This window comes from Lithobates pipiens, unplaced genomic scaffold (assembly GCF_037356315.1).
Source record: "Lithobates pipiens isolate NorthernLeopardFrog02 unplaced genomic scaffold, aLitPip1_a1.2 Scaffold_13, whole genome shotgun sequence".
Lineage (NCBI taxonomy): Eukaryota > Metazoa > Chordata > Amphibia > Anura > Ranidae > Lithobates > Lithobates pipiens.
The window spans coordinates 530,432,491-530,460,296 of NW_027507718.1; the positions used below are offsets into that span (position 1 = coordinate 530,432,491).

The 27,806-nt window shown below is 49.9% G+C and overlaps 1 protein-coding gene across 1 annotated transcript; it reads left to right on the forward strand.

The window, feature by feature from the left end:
- Positions 1-210: 210 nt before the first annotated feature.
- On the forward strand, positions 211-26,802 carry LOC143975955 (uncharacterized). The gene is made up of 3 exons (XM_077478482.1): positions 211-1,249; positions 11,615-13,258; positions 25,825-26,802. The coding sequence occupies exons 1-3, from the start codon at positions 211-213 to the stop codon at positions 26,181-26,183; spliced, it is 3,042 nt and encodes a 1,013-aa protein (XP_077334608.1). The 3' UTR covers positions 26,184-26,802.
- Positions 26,803-27,806: the final 1,004 nt, after the last annotated feature.

A 27,806-nucleotide genomic window follows, 5' to 3' on the forward strand; every position in this document is an offset into this window, starting at 1 on the left:
CACGAAGGTTATAGCTCTGCTTTTGTCTCCTCTATAGGGTCAGCTTCTCTCTTCGGTGGCTTAACGTTTGTTACCGCTTTCATGGAATCTTCGAAATCAGACGACACCCGGTTTGAGCTCATCTTGAATGGGATTGATTGTTGCGCCGCGGTCACTGTGACAATACAGGATACCAACTTCTTCCGGAGCGTTACCCTCCAGCAGGGAGAAATGGTCAACCTCGCAATTCCAATCAGCGCCATGCTCCATGGGAGTTCCATCTCCTCCGCAGGAGTCGTTGTGATTTCATCCAATAGCAGTATATCTGTCATCTCCAACGTCTGGGGGACTGATGGCTATGATTGGTCATACGTCTACCCAGTGGATCTTCTAGACAAAGAATACTATATCATCACACCCGTCTCAGACTTTACGAGAAACACCCAATTTGCCATAATAAGCCTGGACCAGCAAACTTCTGTCACAGTGACATTATCTGGTGGCTCTGTCACATTGCAGGGCATGTCCTTTACATCTAAAAATTCAGAAAATTTCTCACTCTCACCCTACCAAAGTGCCCAGTTTCAGCTGCCTGGCGGTGACCTCTCAGGATCCTTCATACAAGCGGATAAACCTATCGCTGTTCTGAGTGGCCATCAATGGTCCATTCGTAAATTATTTTGGAATAGTCTCAGCTCTGGCAACATCTTTGAGCAGATGCTCCCCATAAGTAGGTGGGGGAGATCGTTTTTAGTGCCCCCGATGTCTATCCAGTGGGAGACTGCTAAAATCCTGGTGATGGTTTCTCAAACCACGAATCTGGATGTATATAATGGGCCTAGGGTAATGGCCTCTAACCGAATTTCGAAAGGAGTCACTTTTGAGCAAACGATCAATGCAAATGCCCTCTGGATAAAGGCCGATCAGAATGTGATGGTCATGTTTTTCTCTTATGGAAGTCTTGGTGGTCTAGGAAACCTACTCCTGAATCCCTTCATGTCCAATGTGATGGCCACCACCATGCTTGAGACTTCCCAGGTGGTCCATGCTCCCTCTGGCTTTACAACCAACCTGCTTGTAGTTCCCATCAGTAGCCAAAAGTCAAGTATAGTGGTAGATGGAATCTCACTCCCACCGAGCACCGCCTGGAATGACAATGATTTGAAGACACTGAATACCTGCTGGGTGGAGGTGACCATCTCCCCGGGATCTCACTATGTTCAACAACTTTCAAATGAACATGTCTGGGTCATGTCCTACAGCACTACTGGTAATTATGCTCTTTATTTTGCCATTCATGTAATTGATTTTAGTATTGTGGTTATTCAACAGAAAAACAAGCTGCACAGCTAGGGTTGCCACCTGTCCAGGATTCACCCGGACAGTTCGGGTTTGGAATCATGTGTCCGGGTTTCAGACTGCCTGAAACCCGGACACATTATTTAGACTGGGCTATGGCTTCCCAGCAGGGTTGCTGCATGCATTTGTCTAAGCTGAGAGTGTCAGGGTTCTCAGGTCACCCCTTACATCAGAGTTCCCCTTTACACCAGAGGTCACAGTGTTTCCCCTTACATCAGAGACCTCTCCATACATCAGAGTTCTCTGTGTTACCCCTTAAATCATGGCTACCAGAGCATCCTTTACTCCCCAGAGTTCTCCCTTACATCAGAGTCTGCAGAGTCCCCCTTATAGTGAAAGGGAACTCTGCAAGTTCAGATGTAAAAGGGGGCCCTTGTTATTAACTTCATATGATTAGAAATGTTATTTAATAGCAAAATATATGTATAAAAACAAATTGCTGTGCACCGCTAAAGTGTTCGGGTTTGACTTGAAGAAAAAGTGGCAACCCTATGCACAGCCTAAATAATTACTCTCAGGGCTCATTCAACTTTAACACATATTACAGCGCCTATCACTTTAATATGCTTTTTTGATGTGTTTTTGATGCTTCTGTGAAGCTTTTTTGAAGTTTTATGGAAGCTCGGCAAATGCCCTGTGAGTATGTTAAAGAGGAAGTAAACCCTGATGGGTGTTACTTCCTCTTTCATTCCCTGCAAAGGCAAAGCATACTGGACTACTATGCATCGCATCGCATCGCATTGCATCGCATAGTAGTCCATTATGTGTCACTTACCTGGCACAGGAGCCAGCGAAGTCACCGCTGTCCCCTGTAGTCCGGCGCATCCATCTTCTTGGTGGGGTCTCGCAGCTCCGCCGCTGTCATTCGGCGAAGCCGTGATGACGTCACTCCCGTGTATGCGCACGGGAGCCGACACGCGCGGCATCTCCGTCGTTGACGCTGCCATGCGCCGTAGACAGCGGTGCCTGTCTTCGGGCAAATATCTCCTAAACCGTATAGGTTTAGGAGATATTTCTTGGACCTACAGGTAATCCTTAATCTAGGCTTACCTGTAGGTCAAAGTGTGTTGTAAGGGTTTACAACCACTTTAAATTTCTATTTGTTTTAAAGGGGCTTAGTAGAACCCTTGCTCAGTAGTACCTCCACTCAACAGATCCCCAGCTCCTTAGCACCCATGTTCAGCAGATCCCCAGTGTACTGGAACCATCATTCAGCAGATCCCCTGCTCGGTAGTTCCCCCAGCTCTGCTGAACGCCAACTGAGTAGCAACCCTCAGGTCTGCAGATCCTCTGATTTGCTGATCCTCCCCTCAATCCTGATCCTCCCCTCAATCTGGTCCCTGCTCACCTTCTGCTATATTGCTTCCATGCTGCACAGCACGTGTGACATCTGCTAGTTCCCTCCTGCCGCTCCCTCAGCTCTGCTGATTCTCTGCCACTCTGTCCTTTCTGTCTCCGGTCCCCACTCACCTTTCACTATAGTGTTCCCATGTTGCACACCACGTCTGCCGTCTGCTAGGTGCTCCTCTCCAGTCCGGACCCCGCTCACCTTCCTGCTACTCCACGCTGCGCACCAGATGTGACGTCTGCCCCAGAAACTCCCAGAATATATGCACACAAACCGGAAGTGACAGCTGATGACGTCTTTCAGGTTCGCTTGTTGGTTTTCCCAGTGCATCCTGGGATATCTCATACCTGCAATATCTCCAAAACAAAGCAAAGCTAATGCTGAATAAAAGCCCCTCAGAAGCTTCAGGTGCTGTAAGCATGGGCGTCCGCAGCAGGGGCCAAGGGGGGTCAAGTGCCCCCCCCTTGTAATCCCCAAGGTGTCTGCCGTAGCCGCCGCCATGCTGCATTTTTTTCACTTTTTTTAATTTATTTTTTTTGTCCGCTGGCGGCTGCATCCTCCGCCCTCTCCGACTCCTATGGATCAGAGCGCTGGATGGCTCTGTTTACTGCAGCCGCTCTGTAACATGGCCCCGCCCCCTCAGACCGGCTCATGTGATAGTAAAGAGAATCAACGTTCCGCCTATCACATGAGCCGGTCTGGGGGCGGGGCCATGTTACAGAGCGGCTGCAGTAAACAGAGCCATCCAGCACTATGATCAAGAGAAGGAAATGCTGCAGGTACAGCCCGCCCTATGTGCCACAGTGCCTGGATAGGAGGATCGGGGGGGTATCCAACTTATTTTACTGTCCCCAGTTCACCTTGTGCTCCCCCACCAGTGCTCTCCTCCACCACCGCACTCTCCTGCCCCCCAGTGCTCTCCTCCACCACCTCACTCTCCTGCCCCCCCCCAGTGCTCTCCTCCACCACCGCACTCTCCTGCCCCCCCCAGTGCTCTCCTCCACCACTGCACTCTCCTGCCCCCCAGTGCTCTCCTCCACCACTTCACTCTCCTGCCCCCCCCCAGTGCTCTCCTCCACCACCGCACTCTCCTGCCCCCCCCCCAGTGCTCTCCTCCACCACCGCACTCTCCTGCCCCCCCCAGTGCTCTCCTCCACCACTGCACTCTCCTGCCCCCCCCCAGTGCTCTCCTCCACCACCACACTCTCCCTGCCCCCCCCCAGTGCTCTCCTCCACCACCACACTCTCCTGCCCCCCCCCCCAGTGCTCTCCTCCACCACCACACCCTCCTGCCCCCCCAGTGCTCTCCTCCACCACCACACTCTCCTACCCCCGCCAGTGCTCTCCTCCACCACCCACACTCTCCTGCCCCCCCCAGTGCTCTCCTCCACCACCACACTCTCCTGCCCCCCCCAGTGCTCTCCTCCACCACCACACCCTCCTGCCCCCCCAGTGCTCTCCTCCACCACCACACTCTCCTACCCCCGCCAGTGCTCTCCTCCACCACCACACTCTCCCTGCCCCCCCAGTGCTCTCCTCCACCACCACACTCTCCTGCCCCCCCAGTGCTCTCCTCCACCACCACACTCCCCTCCACCACCGCACTTTCCTGCCCCCCCCCAGTGCTCTCCTCCACCACCACACTCTCCTGCCCCCCCCCCCCAGTGCTCTCCTCCACCACCACACTCTCCTGCCCCCCACAGTGCTCTCCTCCACCACCACACTCTCCTGCCCCCCCCCAGTGCTCTCCTCCACCACCACACTCTCCTGCCCCCCAGTGCTCTCCTCCACACCACACTCTCCTGCCCCCCCCCCAGTGCTCTCCTCCACCACCACACTCTCCTGCCCCCCCAGTGCTCTCCTCCACCACCACACTCTCCTGCCCCCCCCCAGTGCTCTCCTCCACCACCACACTCTCCTGCCCCCCTCACATTTTTCTCCTCCCCTGTTCTTGCTGCCCCCCCAACTCTCCAGCTCTCCCCATCCTTCTCTAGCCACCATCCCAGTGCTCCCTCCTGTCCCCCCCAGTGCTCTCCCCCCCGTTCCCCCCACCCCGTGCTCTCCACTCCCCCCAGTGCTCCCCCCGCTCCCCCCAAGCACTCTCCGCTCCCCCCAGTCCTCTCCCCTCCGTTCTCCCCCTGTGCTCTCCCCCTGTTCTTTTCCCCCAGTGCTCTCTACCCCCTCCAGTGCTCTCCCCCTGTTCTTTCTCCCCCTCTTCTTTCCACTCCCCCCAGTGCTTCCCCCCCCCCAGTGCTCTTCAGCTCTCCCCATCACTCTCCAGCCCCCACCCCAGTGCTCTTCAGCCCCCACCCCAGTGCTCTTCAGCCCCCCATTCTCCCCACCCCTGTTCTTTCTGCCCCCCTGGTGCTCTCCAGCCCCCCCCCCCCCCAGTGCTCTTCACCCCTGTTATTTTTGGCTCCCCCAGCACTCTCCACTCCCCACCCCTGTACTCTCCACTCCCCCTGCATTCTGCCCGCACCCATGTGCTCTCCAACCCTACCAGTGCTCTCCAGTCCCCAGTGCTTTCCACCCCTGTTCTTTCTTGCCCCCACTGGTGCTCTCCACTCCCCCCTGCTCTTTGTACCCCCCCCAGTACTCTCCCAGCCCCCGTGCTCTCCACCCCTGTTTTTCTGCTCCCCCAGTGCTCTTCACCGCACCACACTCTCCTGCCCCCCCCCCCCCCCCCCGTGCTCTCCACCACCACACTCTCCTGCCCCCCTACTCTCCAGCTCTTCCCCATCCTTCTCTAGCCACCTTCAAGTGCTCTCCCCCGTTCCCCCCCCCCCATGCTCTCCCTCGTTCCCCCCCCAGTGCTCTCCCCCGTTCCCCCCCAGTGCTCTCCCCTGTTCCCCCCCCCCCAGTGCTCCTCCACTCCCCACAGTGCTCCCCCCCCCCACAGTGCTCTCCACTCCCCCCAGTCCTCTCCCACCATTCTCCTCCCCAGTGCTCTCCCCTCTGTTCTCCCTCCAGTGCTCTCCCCCCTGTTCTTTCCCCCCCAGTGCTCTCCACTCCCTCTAGTGCTCTCCACCTCCCTCCAGTGCTCTCCCCCCCAGTGCTCTCCCCCCTGTTTCTTCCCCCCTGTTCTTTCCCCCCCAGTGCTCTTCAGCTCTCCCCATCACTCTCCAGCCCCCACCCCAGTGCTCTCCAGCCCCCCATTCTCCCCACCCCTGTCCTTTCTACCCCCTGGTGCTCTCCAGCCCCCCCAGGGCTCTCTACCCTCTGTGCTCTCCACCCCTGCATTTTGCCCCCACCCATGTGCTCTCCCCCCTGTTCTTTCCCCCCTGTTCTTTCTCCCCCTCCTGTGCTCTCCACTCCCCCCCAGTGCTCCCCCCTGTTCTTTCCCCCCAGTGCTCTTCAGCTCTCCTCATCACTCTCCAGCCCCCCATTCTCCCCACCCCTGTCCTTTCTGCCCCCCTGGTGCTCTCCAGCCCCCTCAGTGCTCTCTACCCTCTGTGCTCTCCACCCCTGCATTTTGCTCCCACCCATGTGCTCTCCAACCCTACCAGTGCTCTCCACCCCCCCATAGTGCTCTCCAGTCCCCCGTGCTTTCCACCCCTGTCTTTCTGGCCCCCACTGGTGCTCTCCTCTCCCCCCTGCTCTTTGTACCCCCAGTACTCTCCAGCCCCCGTGCTCTCCCACCCCTTTTTTTCTGCCCCCCCGGTGCTCTTCACCGCCCCACACTCTTAGACCCCCCAGTGCTCTCAGCCTACGTGCTCTCTATCCTTGTTCTTATTGGCCCCCCCAGCGCTCTCTGCTCCCCACCCCTGGGATCTCCACTCCCCCTCGCTCTTTGCCCCCACCCATGTGTTCTCCAACCCCAGCAGTACTCTCTACTCTCTAGTACGCTCCCCCTTCTCTCCAACTCCCACCCAGTGCTCTCCACTTTCCCAGGACCAGAGGACAGGCTGACTGGGGCCGGAAAATGAGGATGGCTGAAGGTGCTGGTGGCCAGGACCACTCCAGACAGATCCTCTGGAAGGAGCACCGTCCCCATCCAAAACGAGAACAGACCCTGCCTGCTGCTGCCCATCATGGATATCCTGCTGGCATGCAAGGTACCGTACTAAGCATCAACAACACACCTTCCCACAGACAGGGACTGCAGACTGGGACATGGGGCACATGAGGGGCTGCAATGATGGACACAGTGAGGCTGTATTTGGTGGGCACAGTGAGGCTGCATTTGGTGGGCACAGTGAGGCTGCATTTGGTGGGCACAGTGAGGCTGCATTGATGGGCACAGTGAGGCTGCATTGATGGGCACAGTGAGGCTGCATTGAGCTCTTGCATCAAGTCTGCAGTCTCTGACCATCTCCTGTAGCATGTCTGCAGTCTCTGAGGGAGTCTGGAGAGGAGTCAAGAGTGGGAGCACCGCCGGGATGGGGGTCATGGGAGAAGTCAGACTTGTGTGGACTGTGGACAGGAGACTATAGGATAAAACCAGACAACCAAGCTGGAGCCGACTGACTGAGCCCTGCACCATGCACCTGAGAGTAGGTCAGTGAAAGCACCGCCAGGCCAGTCAGGGGGGGGGGGGGGGGAGGGGTCACTGATGTAAGGGAGGAGTGAATACGATAATGTAAGGGGGCACTGATATAAAGGGTTTCCTCCTTATATTGGTAACCCACCCCCCTTACCTTTGAGTATTCTTTCTGCAGAAGGTGGTCCCCCCCCATGTTCTGAGTTCCTGGGGTCCCCCTTGATGATTGATCACTTACCACTATTAACTGGTAAAATGTATGGTTTTCCCTTTCATGAACAAGAAAATAATGACGTTATGCTGTTGGGCTGGTATAATAATACTGTGAGGCTGGTATGAAATTTTCCCAGGGCTGGTTTTTGAAAGCATGGGCATCCGCAAGGTTACTCAGGTGGCTGCGTACCAGGCCCATATAGCCTAGAGAATGTACATCTTTTTTTACATTGCAATACATCTGTTGTGGCCATATTTTTATCTTGATGAAAACAGCCAATCCAGTGACAGTATGAGATCAAAATATGGCCACAACAGATGTATTGCAATGTAAAAAGATGTAGATTCTCTAGGCTATATGGGCCTGGAACACAGCCACCAGAGTCACTCCCAATACAAAGTGAAGATGAATTATCTGTTATATAACACATATGTGGCCTTAAAATGATGCCCCCCCTTGGAAAAAGTTCTGCGGACGCCCAGGGCTGTAAGTGAGCGTTGTCATAGACTTCTATGGAGGCTTTGGAGACTCTTTGAAGCACCAAGAAAGCAACATGAGAGATCATTTTTGAAGGGAAGCAAATACAACGACTGTAGGGAACCATTTTATTTAGTGATAGAAACTTTGATTGGCATTCAGAGCACTTTAAAAAAGTGTGTCCAATGCCACATATTTGTATATATATACAGTGGGGGCAGAAAGTATTCAGACCCCCTTACATTTTTCACTCTTTGTTATATTGCAGCCATTTCCTAAAATCATGTCATCAAAAAGGGGGGGAGGGGAGGGCAAAGGAAGTTTGGGACTTTACGTGAGGCAGTGAATGGATAGGTTCATCTGCCTCCATCCCTAATGTATACAAAAATGTCTAAAAGAAAAGTTGGGACTTTATATGAAGCACAGCTAGGAACGTAAAAATAAAAACCACATGATTAACCACTTGCAGACCGGACCATTTTGCTGGTCAAAGACCAGACCACTTTTTGCGATTCTGCACTGCGTCGCTTTAACTGACAATTGCGCGGTCGTGCGACGTGGCTCCCAAACAAAATTGACGTCCTTTTTTCCACAAATAGAGCTTTCTTTTGGTGGTATTTGATCACCCCTGCGGTTTTTATTTTTTGTGCTATAAACAAAAATAGAGCGACAATTTTGAAAAAAACGCATTATTTTTTACTTTTTGTTATAATAAATATCCCCCAAAAATATATAAAAAAACATTTTTTCCCTCAGTTTAGGCCGATACGTATTCTTCTACATATTTTTGGTAAAAAAAAATCGCAATAAGCGATTATTGATTGGTTTGCGCAAAAGTTATAGCGTTTACAAAATAGGGATAGTTTTATAGCAATTTTATTAATAATTTTTTATTATTTTTTTTTACTAGTAATGGCGGCGATCAGCGATTTTTATTGTGACTGCAACATTGTGGGGGACCCATCGGACATTTTTGACACATTTTTGGGACCATTGTCATTTATACAGTAATCAGTGCTATATAAATGCAGTGATACCTGTGTAAATGACACTGGCAGTGAAGGGGTTAACCAGTGGGTGGCAGTGTAGGGGTTATGTGTTCCTAGGGGTGTGTTACTAACTGTGGGGGGGTTGGGCTTTCATTTAGTGAACACTGATCTCTGCTCCAATCACATGGAGCAGAGTTCAGCGTCACTAGTTGCTAGGCAGAATGGAGAAATGTTGTTTACACAGCATTTCCTCCATTCGGCCGCTCCGTGAGACGATCGCGGGGATGCCCGCGGCGATCGAGTCCACGGGTCCCGCGACCGGACTCACGGGGGTCCCGACCAGCGCGGGAGCGCGCCGCCGGCGGCGCGCTCACGATGGCAGGGCGGCATTGAATATTGGACGTACCTGTACGCCAATATGCCTGCCTGTGCCATTCTGTCGACGTACATCGTCGTGCGCTGGTCGGGAACCGGTTAAGGATGCCAAAAAAAAACGTATACAATAAATCAAGAAAATAACATGGTAAAATTAATAAACCTTTAATCATTTATTATACATGATAGTAACACAATTCATAGCCAATCTATAGGTGACAAAATTGTTGATACATGATAAATACAATTAAACTTGTTTATATTAGTTCATGAACAGCATGATTAGGTTAATAACATAATTCCAAACCAGTCTATAACTAGTGAGAACATGGTAGCACGGTAATGCAATTATGCTAATACATAAACAACAAACATAGCAATAATAATAAGTCAATAAACATTAATAGAAAATAAGTTAATATTACTTATTGCGGCATCTCAAAATCACGTGATTAATGGATGTAGCATAAGGCTAGGGCTCTACGCGTTTCGTGGGGGGGATTCCCACTCATCAGGAGCAGTTGCGTGTGCAACGATCTCAAAATGCAGGCAAGTAATAGGGTAATAGTATTAAAGGCTGAAGACGCCATGGGGAGATCATACCTCCCACGGGAGCTGAGGCTGCATAAACACGGCCACATCGAGGCCCGGGACTGCAGCATGAGGAGCGATGGTGGGATTGTGATTCAAAATAGATAATAGAATCTTCATCCCAACATCTCGTCGGACCTGCCCGCAGCGTCTGGTAGCTGCCTCGCAGGCGTGACAATGCCCCTCCTCCGCCAGGTCTCCCCCTGCGCTGAAAACTCCGCTGTGGAAGGGGGGACCGGACTCCCTCTCGCTACTGCCCTTGCCGGTGGGGAGGGGGCGCCATCCGTCTCTACGGCCCCACTCCCCGAGCCCCACCAAAGTGTAGGATTCCGCCCGTTACCGGGCTCCTAGGAGGGCGCTGGGCTCTGGTGGAGGGGCCAGGTGAAAAGCGCTCCGGAGGCCTGGACCTGCGAGTACGTGGTGTGCATTCCCCCCCACTGGTGGCCCCCCGCCGCCTCCCGCGTGATGGCCGCCACCTGCGTCTGCAGCCAATCTGTCCCCCGAGATGCTGCTGCCGCTCGTAACCTCTCCAAAAGAGCAGTCAACATCCGCCATACCGCCCACAGCCTCCGCTCACTGTCCCCAGAAACAACAGGCCCCTCATGCTACCCGCCCCCTATCGTGCACTCGGTAACCTGTACAGTCCAACTTCACCCGTGTTGTGACCCACGCTTGCCTCACGACTCCTCCCCTTCTTTATATATTACTTTATATATTACTCCACCCCCTCCTTTCTTCCTCCATTGCTCCACCCCTTTTCTCCTATACTTTTTTACTTTTTTTTAACCCTGCAATTGCTTCCCCGAGCCTCAGTCATGCCCAGCCCTTCACCTCTGTCCTTGCCTTCATTTCCGGGCCTCCCTGTTCTAGTTGAACCTGCCCTAAGATCCCTGTGGGTGGAAAGAAAATAAAACAAGCCAAGCAGGCTTGTAAAGGGGCTTCGATATGGAACTCACAGCGGCATAGATACAAAGTTTATTAAAAGAAAAGAGACACCATTTTCAATAATTTATGGCTATTAGTCACAATAACAGTAAAACCTTCACCAATATTAAAAAAATCACGACAACGTTGTCACAATAAAAGTGGTCCCTGTGGGTGGAACCTATACAGAGATCCCTGTGAGTGGAACCTGTCTAGAAATCCATGTATGTGGAACTTGTCCTGAGTTCCCAGTGGGTGGAGCCTCTGTGGAGAACCCTGTAGGTGGAAACTGTCCTGAGCTCCCTGTGGGTGGAGCTTGTTTGGATATTCCCGTAGGTGTAAATGGTCTAGAAAATCCCTGTATGTGGAACTTGTCATGAGTTCCCTGTGGGTGGAGCCTGGCTGGAGACCCCTGTTAGGGGAACCTGTCCAGAGATACCTTGGTTTGATCATTCATTTGTGCTACCAGCTACTGTCAGCCTCCTTGTGAGAGTGATGTTACCCCCAGGAGACGGTTTGTACTAGGCAGAACTGTGTTGGGTTGTTTAGCGCTAGTGATTTCTTCTCTATTTTCTCTGTTATTTGCTACCACCTAGTGACATTTGTGGGAGTTACAGCTGGGCAGCCTTATACAGCAGTAGATGCACTGCCTGTTTTACATTGCCATATGTGTTTTACATACCCTTTTCCATTTTTAGTGATATGTTTAACTTCTCTTGTATTCACACAGTAAACTTCAAGTTGCACATTACGATTTGGCTTATACCTCTACATAACGGAACTTTTAGGAGCACACTTGGTACAGCTCGATCCAAGGAGGACATATGTTAGAAATGGGTGAGATGTTACAATAATCTGTGACTTTCTGTTCTGCACAGGTAACGCAACATCAGCTTTCAACGCAGTGAGCAACTCCACCACCAGTCAAAATACAAAGGACACCTCCACCACCAGTGTAAATAAGACGGACACCTCCACCACCAGTGTAAATAAGACGGACACCTCCACCACCAGTGTAAATAAGACGGACACCTCCACCACCAGTGTAAATAAGACGGACACCTCCACCACCAGTGTAAATAAGACGGACACCTCCACCACCAGTGTAAATAAGACGGACACCTCCACCACCAGTGTAAATAAGACGGACACCTCCACCACCAGTGTAAATAAGACGGACACCTCCACCACCAGTCAAAATACAAACAACAACTCCACCACCAGTCAAAATACAAAGGACAACTCCACCACCAGTGAAAATACAAAGGACAACTCCACCACCAGTCAAAATACAAAGGACAACTCCACCACCAGTCAAAATACAAAGGACAACTCCACCACCAGTGAAAATACAGAGGACACCTCCACCACCAGTGAAAATACAGAGGATAACTCCACCCCCAGTGAAAATACAGAGGATAACTCCACCCCCAGTGAAAATACAGAGGATAACTCCACCCCCAGTGAAAATACAGAGGACAACTCCACCCCCAGTGAAAATACAGAGGATAACTCCACCCCCAGTGAAAATACAGAGGATAACTCCACCCCCAGTGAAAATACAGAGGACACCTCCACCCCCAGTGAAAATACAAAGGACAACTCCATCACCAGTGAAAATACAGAGGACACCTCCACCCCCAGTGAAAATACAAAGGACACCTCCACCACCAGTGAAAATACAAAGGAAAACTCCACCACCAGTGTAAATAAGACGGACAACTCCACCACCAGTGTAAATAAGACGGACAACTCCACCACCAGTGAAAATAAGAAGGACAACTCCACCCCCAGTGAAAATACAGAGGACAACTCCACCCCCAGTGAAAATACAGAGGACAACTCCACCCCCAGTGAAAATACAGAGGATAACTCCACCCCCAGTGAAAATACAGAGGATAACTCCACCCCCAGTGAAAATACAAAGGACACCTCCACCACCAGTCAAAATACAAAGGACAACTCCACCACCAGTCAAAATACAAAGGACAACTCCACCACCAGTGAAAATACAGAGGACACCTCCACCACCAGTGAAAATACAGAGGATAACTCCACCCCCAGTGAAAATACAGAGGATAACTCCACCCCCAGTGAAAATACAGAGGATAACTCCACCCCCAGTGAAAATACAGAGGACAACTCCACCCCCAGTGAAAATACAGAGGATAACTCCACCCCCAGTGAAAATACAGAGGATAACTCCACCCCCAGTGAAAATACAGAGGACACCTCCACCCCCAGTGAAAATACAAAGGACACCTCCACCACCAGTGAAAATACAAAGGAAAACTCCACCCCCAGTGTAAATAAGATGGACAACTCCACCACCAGTGAAAATAAGAAGGACAACTCCACCACCAGTGAAAATACGAAGGACAACACCACCACCAGTCTACACACGATGACCACTTCCACCACTCTTCAAAAGACAACCACTACCACCACGAATCTACATGAGATGACCACTCCCACTACCACCACCACTGTGGTCACCAGCCTGAGCACCAAGTCTTGTGAAGGTAGGAAGGGTTACTACTTATCAAAGCTGAACTCCAGACAGAGATATAATACACAAATGAGCGCAGCTCTCTATTTCTTAACCACCTGACCTCCAGAATATTTACCCCCTTCATGACCAGGCCATTTTTTTCACTATTCAGAACTGCGCTACTTTAACTGGCAATTGCTCGGTCATGCAACACTACCCAAATTAAATGTATATCATTTTTTTCCCACACAGATAGAGCTTTCTCTTGGTGGCATTTGATTACCACTGTTTTATTTTTTTTGCGATATAAACAAAAAAAGGTCGACAATTTTGAAATGTATTGAATTTTGTTTTTTTGGTATAAAACATATCCAATAAAATAAAAATCTAATTTCTTCATACATTTAGGGCAAAATGTATTCTGCTACATATCTTTAGTAAAAAAAAAAAAAAAAATCCCAGTAAGTGTATTTTCATTGGTTTGTGTGAAAGTTATAGCATCTACAAACTATGGGATATGCAGTATACAGTATACTGTAATTATTATTTTTTGTATACTAGTAATGGCGACGATTAGTGACTTATAATGGGACTCTAATAGTGTGGCTGACAATCTAACGCTAACTGATGCTGAAGGGGAACTGACTAGCTGACCCTGACACAACCAGTGACACTAATACAGTGATCAGTGCTAATGCTATATACTGTCACTGTACTAATGAAACTTGCTGGGAAAGGGTTGGCATCTAGGGGGTGATCAAAGGGTTAACTATGTGCCTAACAACGCGTAATGCCTGCAATGTGTGCTGCTTTTACTAGGAGATCCGGCTGATTTCTCTCCCTACTTTCCAGGGAGAAAAATGAGCCACATTGCTGCTCCATGTACAGAGCCCTGTGTTGTTAGTAAACACAGGGCTATGTGCTGTGATTAGCTAAGCTGATCAGCAGGTCCCAGCCATGAATCATTGGCCGGGACCTGCTGACTGGCTTGGGCTGTACCGAATCACAGCACAGATCGGGCGCGCCCCCTACCCATAATTTTAAAATCATGTACATGTACGTGATTTAGCACACGGGGGAACATGGGGTGGTCCGCTAGTGGTTAATACACCATTAAACCGGATAAGAGGAAAAAATCAGCATGTAAGAGGGGCTTTATGGTCGGCTAGATTTGGCATCAAGAGCACAAGGCCCCACCCCTGCTAGAACATTGTCCTCCCCTGCTTAAGCCGAACCCTCTGCCTTCTTGTGCCTCACTCCATATCAGAGGCCTCCATACTACATTCATGGCCATTGAACTTTACATCCCCAAAGGAAGGAATGTCCACACTTTCTGGAAACAGAATAACAGTCACATCACATTGACTTACCATGCAGAGTCACTTGACATTAAATAGCCATTCACCTTTAGTGGACAGTCCGCAGTAGTCACATGTGAAAGCATTTTCAGCACCTTGGCAGCCATCTCCCTTTTACAGTCTCTTCTCCACCCCAGGGTCATTAATACTCACAGGACTGAGCTCTCTGTAGTCACCTCCTTGCTAGTTACACCTCTCCAGGGACCCTCCAGGGAAGCAGCCTTACTCAGAGAACTCTTAGCCTGCCCTAAAAGGCCTTAAAGGCCTAGCTCCAATCTCCATAAGGGAGAGAAAGACTACAGCCGACTCTTCTTGGGTGCAGGTCTAATCCTCCCGAGCTCCTGACCTATCCAGGGTCTACAAATGCTGGTTGCATCCTCATAGGTGGGGGGTGTTTAGCTCCCTTGTTGTGTTGGGTGAACGGTTCGGCCCGGGCATGAGTTTGGGCTAAACATTGACTGTTTGCCCTGTTCGGGGAATACCCTGCACACAGCACAGTGCAAAGTAAAATCTGGTTGTTAAGGAGCGAGTAACAGGAAGCATCCTTGCAGCATCCTTAACAACCGACGAGTCATCAACTGTCAACGGGTCTCCCCGCTGACAGCTGAATGATAAAAATTGCAGTAAAAAAAATTGTAAAAAAAAAAAAAACAATGTGGAGTCCCCCCCAAAATCCATACCAGACCCTTATCTGAGCATGCAGCCCCCCATCCTGAACCATACCAGGCGACATGCCCTTAACATGGGGGGGTGCTTTGGGGTGGGGTGGTCTCTTCCCCACAACCCTGGACTGTGGTTGGGGGGGTCTGTTGGTGGGGAGTTTATCAGAATCTGGAAGCCCTTTTTAACAAGGGGCCTCCAGATCCCGCCGCCCCCCATGCAAATGTATGGGGTATATCCATTACTTATAGAACAAAACAAAAAAAAGCTCTGCATTAATTGACAGCTGAAATGTCTAATGCAGGGATTCCCAACCAGGGTTCCTACAGAGGTTGTAGGGGTTCCTTCAGCATTGGACAATTTCTGCCTCTGAGATAATTTCCCACTCACACCATTGATCTTTTTAGCTATCTGTAAGGAGGTAATTCTTCCCAATGACCACAAGTGTAAGGACCATTCTTCCCACTGACCACAAGTGTAAGGACCATTCTTCCCACTGACCATCACACTAATGTATCAGGAGTTGTAGATTTCAAATTTTTAGCAGGGGGTTCCCCGAGACCGGAGAACTATTTCAAGGGTTCCTCTGTGTTGAAAAGGTTGAGAAAGGCTGGTCTAACGCCTCCTCCGCCATTTGAGAGTTCCTTTATAGGTAACTGTGGGGCCACCTGGTGACATCCCCTGGTGGCACCGCCCCCTTGTGATGTCACCGACTCAGTGTGCACATGTCTGTAACATCACAAGTCGGGTTGGTATGGACTGGGGGGGGGGGGGCGCCTTTTTTTTCTTTCTTTTTTTCAATAGCTGGGTGTCGGCAATTGCAACCGAGAGTCAATTTAAATGCGAATTGACTATTTTTTTTTATAAATGTAATTTTTGCTGCAGCAGGTTCTATACGTGCAATAGATGTGCCACTTTACAGGCACACTAAGGGGACCTCCCAGGCACTATATTTAGAGGATTTTTTCATTTTTATTGTTGCAATTTAACCACTTCCCACCCGGCCAATGTATATATACGGCCGGGTGGGAGCCGTCTACTCCTGATAGGACGTTCAGGAACGTCATTCAGGAGTAGCGGGATCACGCGCGCGCGCGCCAGCGCAGCGGCGCGATCCCGATGTGCTCGTGTCACCCGGACACGGCACATCTCAGATCGGCAGGAGGGCTCTGTGATTGGCCCTCCTGATCACATGACGGCCGTGTCCAATCACGGCCGTCATGTGATGTAAACAAACAGCCGGTTGCTAGGCAATCGGCTCTCCTCTCCTCACACGGAAGTCACCGCTGAGGAGAGGAGAGCAGAACGCTGCAGCCGGCTGATGATCAGTGAGTATGGGCTGCTTTTTACAGCTTTTTACTCACTGATCATCAGTGTAGTGTAAACACACAACACACCACACAGTACATATGTCCCCAAAACACACATGTCCCCAAAACATACATGTCCCCAAAACATACATGTCCCCAAATAATAAAAAACACATGTCCCTAATAATAAAAACATGTCCCCCACATATGTCCCACTAAAATCACATGTCCCAATGATTATCTGCACACATATGTACGTGATCACCTGCACACATATGTACATGATCATTTGCGTACATATGTCCGTGATCACACAAACCAATTATTATACACTTAACGGAATTTTTTTTACCAAAAACATGTAGCAGAATACATTTTGGCTTAAATTTATGACAAAATTTGATTTTATTGGATTTCTTTTCAAATAGAAAAAAGAAAATATTGTTTTTTTCCCAAATTTCCGCTTTTTTTGCGCTTATATCGCAAAAAAAAAAAAAACGGAGTCGCGAATAAATAACACCAAAATAAAGCTCTATTTGTGCGAACAAAATGATAACAATTTCATTTGGGTACAGTGTAGCATGACCGCGCAATTGTCACTGAAAGCGCTAGAGCGCTGAAAGCTGAAAATTGGGCTGGGAAGGAAGGGGGTGAAAGTGCCCTGTATTGTAGTGGTTAAGCATCATTAAAATCACTGCTCCTGAAAAACAATTGTTTTTTTTTGTTTTATTGATACATGTTCCCCAGGGCAGTACCCGGACCCCCATACCCCCTTTATGGCCAATTATTTGCATATAAGCCTTTAAAATGGGCACTATTGATTTTTTCTGTTTGGCTCCCATAGACTTCAATGGGGTTCACTGCTCGGGAGTTCTGCTGCAAACCGAACGGGGGGGGGGGGGGGGTATTTGACCCATCTCTGCTCCCATGCCTCAAGTGCTCCTAGGGCTCCTCCAAACCTGGCTTATAACAAGCCACTGCCTCACTCATGACATCACTGTGGGAGGGCTCTACCTAAAAGGGGCCCAGCACCTGATGACTCTATTTGCTTTAACCAGACACTATTCTGGTACAGAACCCCCCTAGTGGCAAATTAGCTAACAAGTAGCTACAAATAGTGCAGCTACTGACTTTTAATTTAGGGAAACACTTACCAGTCCAGGGATCCGGCGCTCTCCCCGCCCAGGCTGCTTCTTTGCTGGTCTTCAGGTCCCATGGGCCGCCAACTTTACTCTGGGAAGCTGGCTACGACTCCCTGTGGCTTCACAGCCTGCTCTCTACTGCACATGTATGAGCTACGGCACACTATGAATGGTCCCACAGCCTCCTGGGACCTGAGACTTGTCCCAGGAGGCCGTGGGGGACATTTTTGTTTTTGTTCTTCCATAAAGGAATTGTCAAGAACTGTCCGCTGTCGTTTTGACTTTTTTGATACTTTTTTGGGGAATGGGTAGGGGTACAATGTACCTCTACCCATTCGCATGGGGGGGATATGGGGGCCACCTTGTTAAAGAGGGGTTCCAGATTCCGATAAGCCCCCTGCCCACAGACCCACAGGGATGAGACCATTGTCCCCATCAACATGAGGACAAGGTGCTTTGGGGGGGACCCAAAACCCCCCTCCCCATGTTGAGGGCATGTGGCCTGGTATGGTTGGGGGGGGGGGCTTTCTCATCTGCCCCCCCTTATACTGTGGCCTGCCAGGTTGCATGCTTGGATAATGGTCTGGTATGGAATTTGGGGGGACCCCCACGCCATTTTTCAAAACCACGTCAATACATTGTGTTTCATAAACTACACTGCCTGCATTGACAGACTATAGAGTCTACACTGCATATCTAGTCTATGCTAAATGCAGAGTACATATATATATATATTTACAGTATCTCACAAAAGTAAGTACACCCCTCACATTTTTGTAAATCTTGACACTTATCTACAATGTAAAGTAGTGAGTGTACAGCTTGTATAACAGTGTACATTTCCTGTCCCCTCAAAATAACTCAACACACAACCATTAATGTCTATACCGCTGACAACAAAAGTGAGTACACCCCTAAGTGAAAATGTCCAAATTGGGCCCAATTAACCATTTTCCCTTCCCAGGGTCATGCTGAACTTCCAGTGACCAGTATGAGAGAGTGAGAGCGATAACACCAAATTTAACACACTTGCTCCCCATTCACACCTGAGACCTTGTAACACTAACGGGTCACATGACCCCGGGAAGGAAAAATGGCTTCTTTTTTTTTTTTTTCAAAATTGTTGCTCTTTTATAAAAACCGCAGCGGTTATCAAATACCACCAAAAGAAAAGCTCTATTTGTGGGGGGAATTTTGTTTGGGAGCCACATCGCACGACCGCGCAATTGTCAATTAAAGCGACGCAGTGCCGAATCGCAAAAAAATAAATTAAAGCGATGCAGTGCCGAATCGCAAAAAACGTGCTCTGGTCAGGAGGGGGGGGGGGGGTAAATCCTTCCGGGGCTGAAGCGGTTAAAATGTGACATGCTTGGTATCAATTTACTGAGCCTAACATCATCTCTTATATTTTTACATTGTATTCTAATATACTGTACTAATGGATGCCAATCAGTGCCAAACAATAATGCATGCCAATCAGTGATGCCCATTGTGGGCACTGATTGGCATCCATTATGGGCACTGATTGGCATCCATTGTGGCACTGACTGGAATCCCTGGTGGTCTAGGGTGGCATACCTTGTCCTGGGCATCCCTGGTGGTCTGGTGGCGTCCCTGGCGGTTCAGTGTGGGCATCCTCGGGGGGGCTGCGCTGATAATCGATCAGCACAGACCCCCCCTGTCAGAGGAGCAGCCGATCGGCTCTCCTCTACTCATGTCTGACAGACGCGAGTGAGGAAAAGCCGATTACCGTCTCTTCCTATTTACACTGTGATCAGCCGTGATTGGACACGGCTGATCACGTGGTAAAGAGTCTCCGTCGGAGACTCTTTACCGAGATCGTAGTTGCCGGGTGTCAGACTGACACCCCGCAACAACGATCGCCGCGATGCCCGCCCCCGGGGGCGCGCAGCGGCTCAAAATCCTGATCACGTCATATGACGTCCGGTCAGGATTAGGGATGAGCTGAACACCCCCCGGTTCGGTTCGCACCAGAACTTTCGAACGGACCCCAAATTCGAACGAACTTTAGAACCCCCTTGAAGTCTATGGGACTCGAACGTTTGAAATTAAAAGTGCTAATTTTAACGGCTAATATGCAAGATACTGTCCTAAAAAGGGTTTGGGGAGCTGGCTCCTGCCCCAGGGGACATGGATCAATGCCTAAAATGTTTTTAAAAATGTCCGTTTTGGCGGGAGCACTGATTTTAATGACGATTAAAGTGAAAAAAAAAAAGTGAAATATTCCTTTAAATATGGTGCCTGGGGGGTGTCTGTAGTATGCCTGTGAAGTGCCACGTGTTTCCCGTGTTTAGAACAGTCCCTGCACAAAATGACATTAAACGGAAATAACATCATTTAAAACTGCTTGCGGTTTTAATGTAATATCTGGTTCCTGCAATATGGTTGAAAATCATTGAGAAAAATGGCATGGGTAGCCCTCCCTGCCCATTACCAGCCTATTTGGGTCTTGTATGCATATTAAGGGGAACCCCGTACCCATATTTAAAAAAGGAAATGCGTGTGGCCCCCAGGCCCTATATACTCAGAACAGCAGTATACAGGCGGTGCAAACAAGACTGGGACTGTGTAGGTTTGTTGTGTTAAGTTGAATCTGTTTGTAATTTTCAACTGGTACATTTTTAAAGTGAAGCTCCAGTCAAAAAAACTATTTTTAAGCTTTTTGGAAAACATAGGGAAGGGTTATCACCCCTGTATAATTTGTTTTGTCGTCCATCTTTTTTCATCTCACTTGCTGTTGTCTCCTTCCGTTTGCAAGTAGGAGATGTTTGTAAGTTGGATGTTTGAAAGTAGGGGCCTGCCCTATATGCTCTGCAGAAATGGCGGAACAAGGTGTTGGTTTTGCCACAACATTGTAAGCCCTCAAAGTGACTCTTGGTGGGCGCTGGAGCGCCCTGCTGTGAACGATTATATCAAGAATTGTAATTACATGCCATTGTTGAACAGTGGTAGAAAAATTGACCTTTGGTGGTTGTGGTGCTGGTGCCACAACACTATAAGTCCTCACAGTTACTCTGGGTGGGCACAGGAAGGGGCCCTCCTGTGAAATATTATATCAAGAATTGTAATTACATGTCCCTGTTAAGCAGGGGCAGAAAAATTTGGCCTTAGGCACTGGTGCTGGTGCCACCACACTGCAACCTCTCCCATATACTCTTGTTTGATTGCAGGAATTAGCCCTGCTGCAAAGCATTGCATCAAAAATTGTACTTAAACGCCCCTGTTAAACAGGGGCAGAAAAATTGGGCCTTAGGCATCACCCAGAACCAGAAATGTTCTTCCAACATATCAGCGGAGGAGGAAGAGGATAGACAATCAACATAACAGGACAGTCACTCAGCATCAGCATAGGCAGTCTTGAAGGGATGTGATATTTCAAAAAAAATTATTCTGTTACATCAGCTTCAGGTGCTTGGTAGCTGTGGGTGATCCAAGACTGATTCATCTTGATGAAGGTCAGTCGATCAACTGATTCGGTGGACAGGCGCACCCTGTGATCGGTAACAAAGCCACCAGCAGCACTGAAGGTGCGTTCCGAAAGAACGCTGGATGCAGGACAGGCCAGTAGCTCAATTGCATACTGTGCAAGCTCTGGCCAGTGATCCATCCTCAAGACCCAGTAAGCCAGAGGATTTTCGGTGGGAAAGGTGTCCAAGTCTGACCTTGCCCCTAGGTATTCCTGCACCATGTAAATCAGACGCTGGCGATGGTTGCTGGAACCGATCATACCTTGGGGCTGCGGACTAAAAAATTGTCTGAAAGCATCGGTCAGACGGCCACCTTCTCCACCACTCCTTCTGACCGATGCCTCAGCAACACGTTGTCCAGGACCAGGAGTTTGTAACCTCCCAGTCTCTGGGAACACCTTGCACAGACCTTTCTGCAAGGCCTCCCGGAGATGTCTCATCCTCTGCTCCCTCTGCGATGGCAAGATAAGGTCGGCAACCTTACTCTTGTACCGTGGATCAAGGAGAGTGGCCAGCCAATAATGGTCCCTCTCCTTGATCCGAAGAATACGAGGATCCTTCCGCAGGCTTTGCAGGATCAGGGAGGCCATGCAGCGTAGGTTAGCTGAGGCATTCGGTCCGGAGTCCTCTGGGTCACTAAGGACAGCATGATCCGCAGCTACCTCCTCCCAGCCACGTACAAGTCCACGGGTTTCTTGGGACTGTAAATCATCCCTACAAGACTGTGGCTGCTGCTGATGCTGAGTGCCAGCCTCCACCTCCATGCTGACACAATCATCCTCCTCCTCCTCTTCCTCCTCCTCATCCTCTACCTGTGTGATGGGTGGCACAGCAGGAACACTGTCTGGATAAAGGGGGCCTTGAGAGGCAAGGAAGTCCTCCTCTTCCTGCCTCTGTTCTGCCTCAAGTGCCCTGTCCATTATTCCACACAGCGTAAGCTCCAAGAGGTGGACAAGAGGTACAGTGTCACTGATGCATGCACTGTCACTGCTCACCATCCTTGTGGCCTCCTCAAACGGTGACAGGACAGTGCATGCATCCCTGATCATGCCCCACTGGCGTGGTGAGAAAAAACCGGGCTCCCCTGACCCTGTCCTGGTGCCGTAGTCGCACAGGTACTCATTGATGGCCCTCTGCTGTGTGTGCAGCCGCTGCAGCATGGCCAACGTTGAGTTCCACCTGGTGGGCATGTCACATATAAGGCGGTTCTTGGGCAGGTTCAACTCCTTTTGGAGCTCAGCCAGCCGAGCACAGGCATTAAATGATCGGCGGAAATGCACACAGACTTTCCTGGCCTGCTTCAGGACATCCTGTAAGCCGGGGTACCTGCCCAAGAACCGCTGCACCACCAGGTTAAGGACGTGAGCTACACAGGGCACATGGGTCAGTTGTCCCTGTCGGAGGGCGGAGAGGAGGTTGGTGCCATTGTCACAAACCACCATTCCTGGCTTAAGCTGGCGTGGCGTCAACCACCTCTCGGCCTGCAATTGCAGAGCTGGCAAACTATCTGCCCCAGTGTGGCTCCTGTCCCCCAAACAAACCAGCGCAAGCATGGCATGGCATCGTTTTGCCTGCGTACTTGCGTAGCCCCTGCAACGCCTACGGAGCACCGCTGGTTCTGAGGACAGAGCACTGGAAGAGGCCATGGAGGAAGAAGAAGAGGAGGGGGTGGAGGAGAGAGGTGTGTCACAACCAATAGTAGCATTTTGGAGGCGTGGTGGCGGAACAACCTGCAACACTACTGCACCTTGTCCTACATCCTTCCCAGCTGCCGGAAGAGTGACCCAATGGGCCGTGAAAGACAGGTAACGTCCCTGTCCATGCCTGCTGGACCATGAGTCAGCAGTAATATGCACCTTACCGCTGACCGCCCTGTCCAGCGAGGCAAGGACATTGCCTTCCACATGCCGGTAGAGAGCCGGAATCGCCTTCCATGAGAAAAAGTGGTGTTTGGGGACCTGCCACTGAGGAACCGCACATTGTACAAACTCACGGAAGGGGGCCGAGTCTACCAACTGAAAAGGCAGCAGTTGAAGTGCTAGCAATTTAGCCAAGCTAGCATTCAACCGCTGGGCATGTGGATGGCTGGGAGTGAACTTCTTCCGCCAGTCCAGCAGCTGGGGCAGGGACATTTGCCTGCTATAATCGGACGTGGGTGTACTGCTAGCAGAGTGCCCGGAAGCACTTGGCTGTGACACACCTAATTCTACACCTTCATTCCTCTCAGAGCAGGTTTCAGAGAGGACTGAAGGTCTAGTGGGGTTGGAGATGCCAGCTGATGAGGAGCAAGGAGAGGTCCACTTTGTTCTTTGGTGTGGGTCTTTGAGGTACGCTTGCCAACGAGTTGCATGGCAGGTCAACATATGTCTGGTCAAGCATGTGGTGCCCAAGCGGCTGATGTTTTGGCCACGCGAGATACGCTTGAGACATATGTTGCAAATAGCAGCGGTGCGATCTGATGCACTCGTCTCAAAAAAGGCCCACACCAAAGAACTTTTAGAATAACGCGCAGAGGCAGCGCCCTGCACAGGCGGAGCTCTGCGGTGTGATTCAGTCAGTGTGCTGCCCCTAAGCTGGCCCCCGGAGGGCATCCTGCCTCGTTGGACATGTGCCTCCTCCTCCTCCTCTCTCCTACCAGGCACCCACGTGGAGTCAGTGCCCTCATCATCCCCTCCCTCTTCATCGCTGTAGCAAACCTGGCAGTATGCTGCAGCTTGTGGAACATGACTGCCAGATTGCTGTCCTTCTTGAGCATCCCCTCTCTCTGCATTCACGCTACTGCCTTCCTCTAGCTGAGTGTCATCATCAGAGCCTACAAAACACTGGGCATCCTCCTGGAGCATGTACCCAACACTGTGCTCAAAGAGTTCAGGAGACTCCTCAGGAGGACGTGGTGGGTCTAGGGAAGGAGTCACTGATGATGACATTGAGACGAGGGAAGACGATGCGTTGGCAGCTGCTTTGCTAGTACCCTGAGACTGGGTGAGAGAGGATGAGGAGGATGAAGAGGGCTTGGTCATCCACTCTACCAAGTCGTTGGCATGTTGCGGTTCAACATGTCCAGCTGCCGAAAAGAAGGACAAGCGTGTCCCATGGCCACGTGCTGATGACAATGCACCGCGTCCACGACCAGCACTGTTGTCTCTAGACAAAGAGCCTGCTTGCCCTCTTTTATCGGCTCGCGCCTGTCTGCCTCTCCTTGCTGGCCTTCCAGACATGGTAATGGCCTGAAGGGAGTTGGGTAAAACAGCAGTGTAATGGAGTCACACAACACCCACTAAACCCTGCAGATGACTCTATTAGAGAACAGCAATAAAGGGTAGATACAGGTGTATATTGTGCTGGAGGCACACAACACCCACTAACTCCTGCAGATGCCTTTTTTATAGAACACCAGAGATAAAGGGGTATATACAGATGTATACTGTGCTGTGCTGGAGGCACACACAACTTCCAATAACTCCTGCAGATGCCAAGTGGGCTCAAATAGAGAAGAGCTATGTAGGTGGATATAGCGGTGTGTACTGGGTACAGAGCACGCAGACAGCACGCACAAGCTCCTAACACTACTGACTGCAAGCTCTATTATAAAATATAGATCACTAGCTATATAGGTGAGGTGAATATAGCGGTGTATACTGCGGTCAGGGCACGCAGACAACAACCACTACAGAAGAGCAAGATCGAAAATCGGCCGAAAACGATCGGTGTGTACTGTGTTGAAGGTACACAGAACACCCACTAACTGCTTCAGACGCCAACACACTACACTAGGCCGCCGCGCTGGCGGCCTTATATAGTGTGGGGCGTGTACTACACAGCCTGAGCTATAATTGGCCACAGGCATCCTGCCTGTGGCCAATCATGGCTCTCCTCGCTGCTGGCGCTGTGATTGGCCAAGCATGCGGGGTCACAGTGCATGCTTGGCCAATCATGAGCCAGCAATGCACTGCGATGACGCAGTGCATTGTGGGCCGTGAGCGCCACACGAATTTGGCGCGAACGGCCCATAACGTTCGGAATTCGCCGAACGGGCGAACAGCCGATGTTCGAGTCGAACACGAAGCTCATCCCTAGTCAGGATTTTGAAAGCACTTTGCCGCCGTGTTTCTGTTATAGGGCGGGCGGCAAGTGGATAATGTTTGGGGGGTTCTATGTAATTTTCTAGAAAAAAATACAGATTGTTAAATGTGAACAAAAGGTGCCAGAAAAGTGCCAGGTTCCCCTTAAACGTTGAATTTTAAGGGGATCCCACCAGACATGAAGGGCCTAACCCGAATTGGGGGGAACCCCCAGCACTGAGCTGGCATTTCATTGGGGGGTAAATGCTGCATGCTTTGCACCTCTATGGAAGGTGGTCTGCTGTTCAATGAGAGAGGTCTATGGAAAGGTTGGAGGGGTAGAATATAATGGGGGCAGATAAGTCAGATGGGGGTGGGGGATCAGATGCTACTGGAGGATGAGGGAAAGGAGGAGGGGCCACTGGTCAGGTCAGGTGATAAGAAGCGTGTCATTCATCGCTGAGGCCGCGTTGTCTCGAGTTGTCTACAATCCTCATGGTGGAGTGCGGCTTATCATCACTGTGAGTTCCCACTTCTCTCCCTCCTCTAACTCGTCTCTTCTCCTCCTCTTCCTGCAGATGGGTTTGCTGAAATCTACTTGATGGACACTCCCCTTAGTTGGTGGGACGCCCTGCGCTACTGCCGCCAACACTACACCGACCTGTTAAGCGTGCCGGATGAACGCACCCAGAACCTTGTGGCTACTATGATTAACCAGACCGGAGCGTCGGGGACCAGACTATGGATCGGCCTCCGCAGGCACAAAGTATGGGGGTACCTGTACTGGATGGATGGGCAACCCACTGACTACATCAACTGGGGGGATGGTATGCCTAGCGACCCCGACACCAACCTTTGTACCCTCATCTCACTAGAAAACAACTTCACCTGGTATGACCAGTGCTGTGCCACCCACCTTGGTTTTATCTGCTACTGACCCCTCCCCCCAGGGTATATAACACCCACTGATCTCTACTGACCCCTCCCCCCAGGGTATATAACACCCACTGATCTCTACTGACACCCCTCCCCCCAGGATATATAACACCCACCAATCACTACTGACACACCTCCCCCCAGGATTTATACCACCCATCAATCACTACTGAAACCCCTCCCCCAGGATTTATACTACCCACCAATCACTACTGTGACCCCCTCCCCCCAGGGATATTGACTGTCTGAGGGCCTTAAAGAGCCCCATTGATCTTGACATGATGACATCATACATGTCCATATAAAAGGGAACTCCAGTCCCGGAATACCTGAGGTTTATATATGACAGGTCCCACCTGAATACTCTCCAAGGAGTTTCTAATCATTGGATCCTAATCTGGAACACCCATTGTAATTTCATGGTGGTAAATGTTGGTAATTATTGGGGTGCACTTCCATTGTTTGTTCACATATATCACCTTTACCTGTATGGGAATCGGGATCTAATGTTTGCCTATTAAATTTCTGTATGTTGAAAAGTCAACAATTTCCAGTGTTCCAGCCGTCGTATTCATATTTTCAAATGACTGGACCTCATAGTACATTGTCTACACCCCACCCCACCCCACGCACACCCATTCCATTCAGGGCTCTCCAAACTATGACCCTTCAGCTGCTGAGGCACTTCAAGTCCCATAAAGCCTTTGCTTTATGGGACTTGAAGGCTTTCGAGTGGTGCCTGTCAGTCTTGCAATGCCTCATGGGACTTGCAGTCCATCAACAGCTGAAGGGCTGTAGTTTGGGGGCTCCCTGGAGCAGAGGCCTGAATAACTGACCGCACTAAGCCCTGGTGATCAGTCCATGGTGAGGAATGTCTGAATGTTGCAGAAAGACCCTATTAGAACGGTAATGATATCATGAATTGCAGAGCTGTCAGGTCTGAGGGGTTGACTCTGCACGAGTGAGGCCATAACCAGAGGCTGCCGGTGGAATGTGGTTTTTGTGGTTTGATTTAGAATATGAGATGTCCCCGAGCTAACACTGAGACACCGTGGCCTGCTTCTGTTTTTTCACGACTTTTTCTTCTCTGAAGATAATCTGCGATGCATGTTTGTTCCAAGAAATGGCCGTGTTTTCTAAGTACGAAGAAAGTGCTTTTCACAGTGGAGGCTTCACGTTCCGAAGAATTCATATCTCTATCACTTGTTGTTGTGCATGTTTGAGCTCTCCTGGCAGATTTCCAGAGATTCAGAAAATAAAGAACTAGAAGTATGCCACCCATCACGCCCCCTTTTCTGCATCTTCCTAAACGTTTGCGTTAAGGCACAATACTATTTAGAAATATTTTAGTAAAGTATATTAATAATGTTTAATTAATAATATTAAAATTAATTAATGTTTCAAAAAATATTTATTTAGGAAATGTATAGAAAATAATATATATAAAAGCATAGAATGTTTAAACACGTCTAAAACTTATACACTGTCACATGCATAAATATACAATACAGTTTGTGGTTTCTTGTACCCAACGCGTTTCAGAGTACTAAGTTGTCTCCTTCTTCAGGGGTATAAGCAAGAAGAAACTATGTTTTTCTAGAACAGAATAATAAATGGATAAATG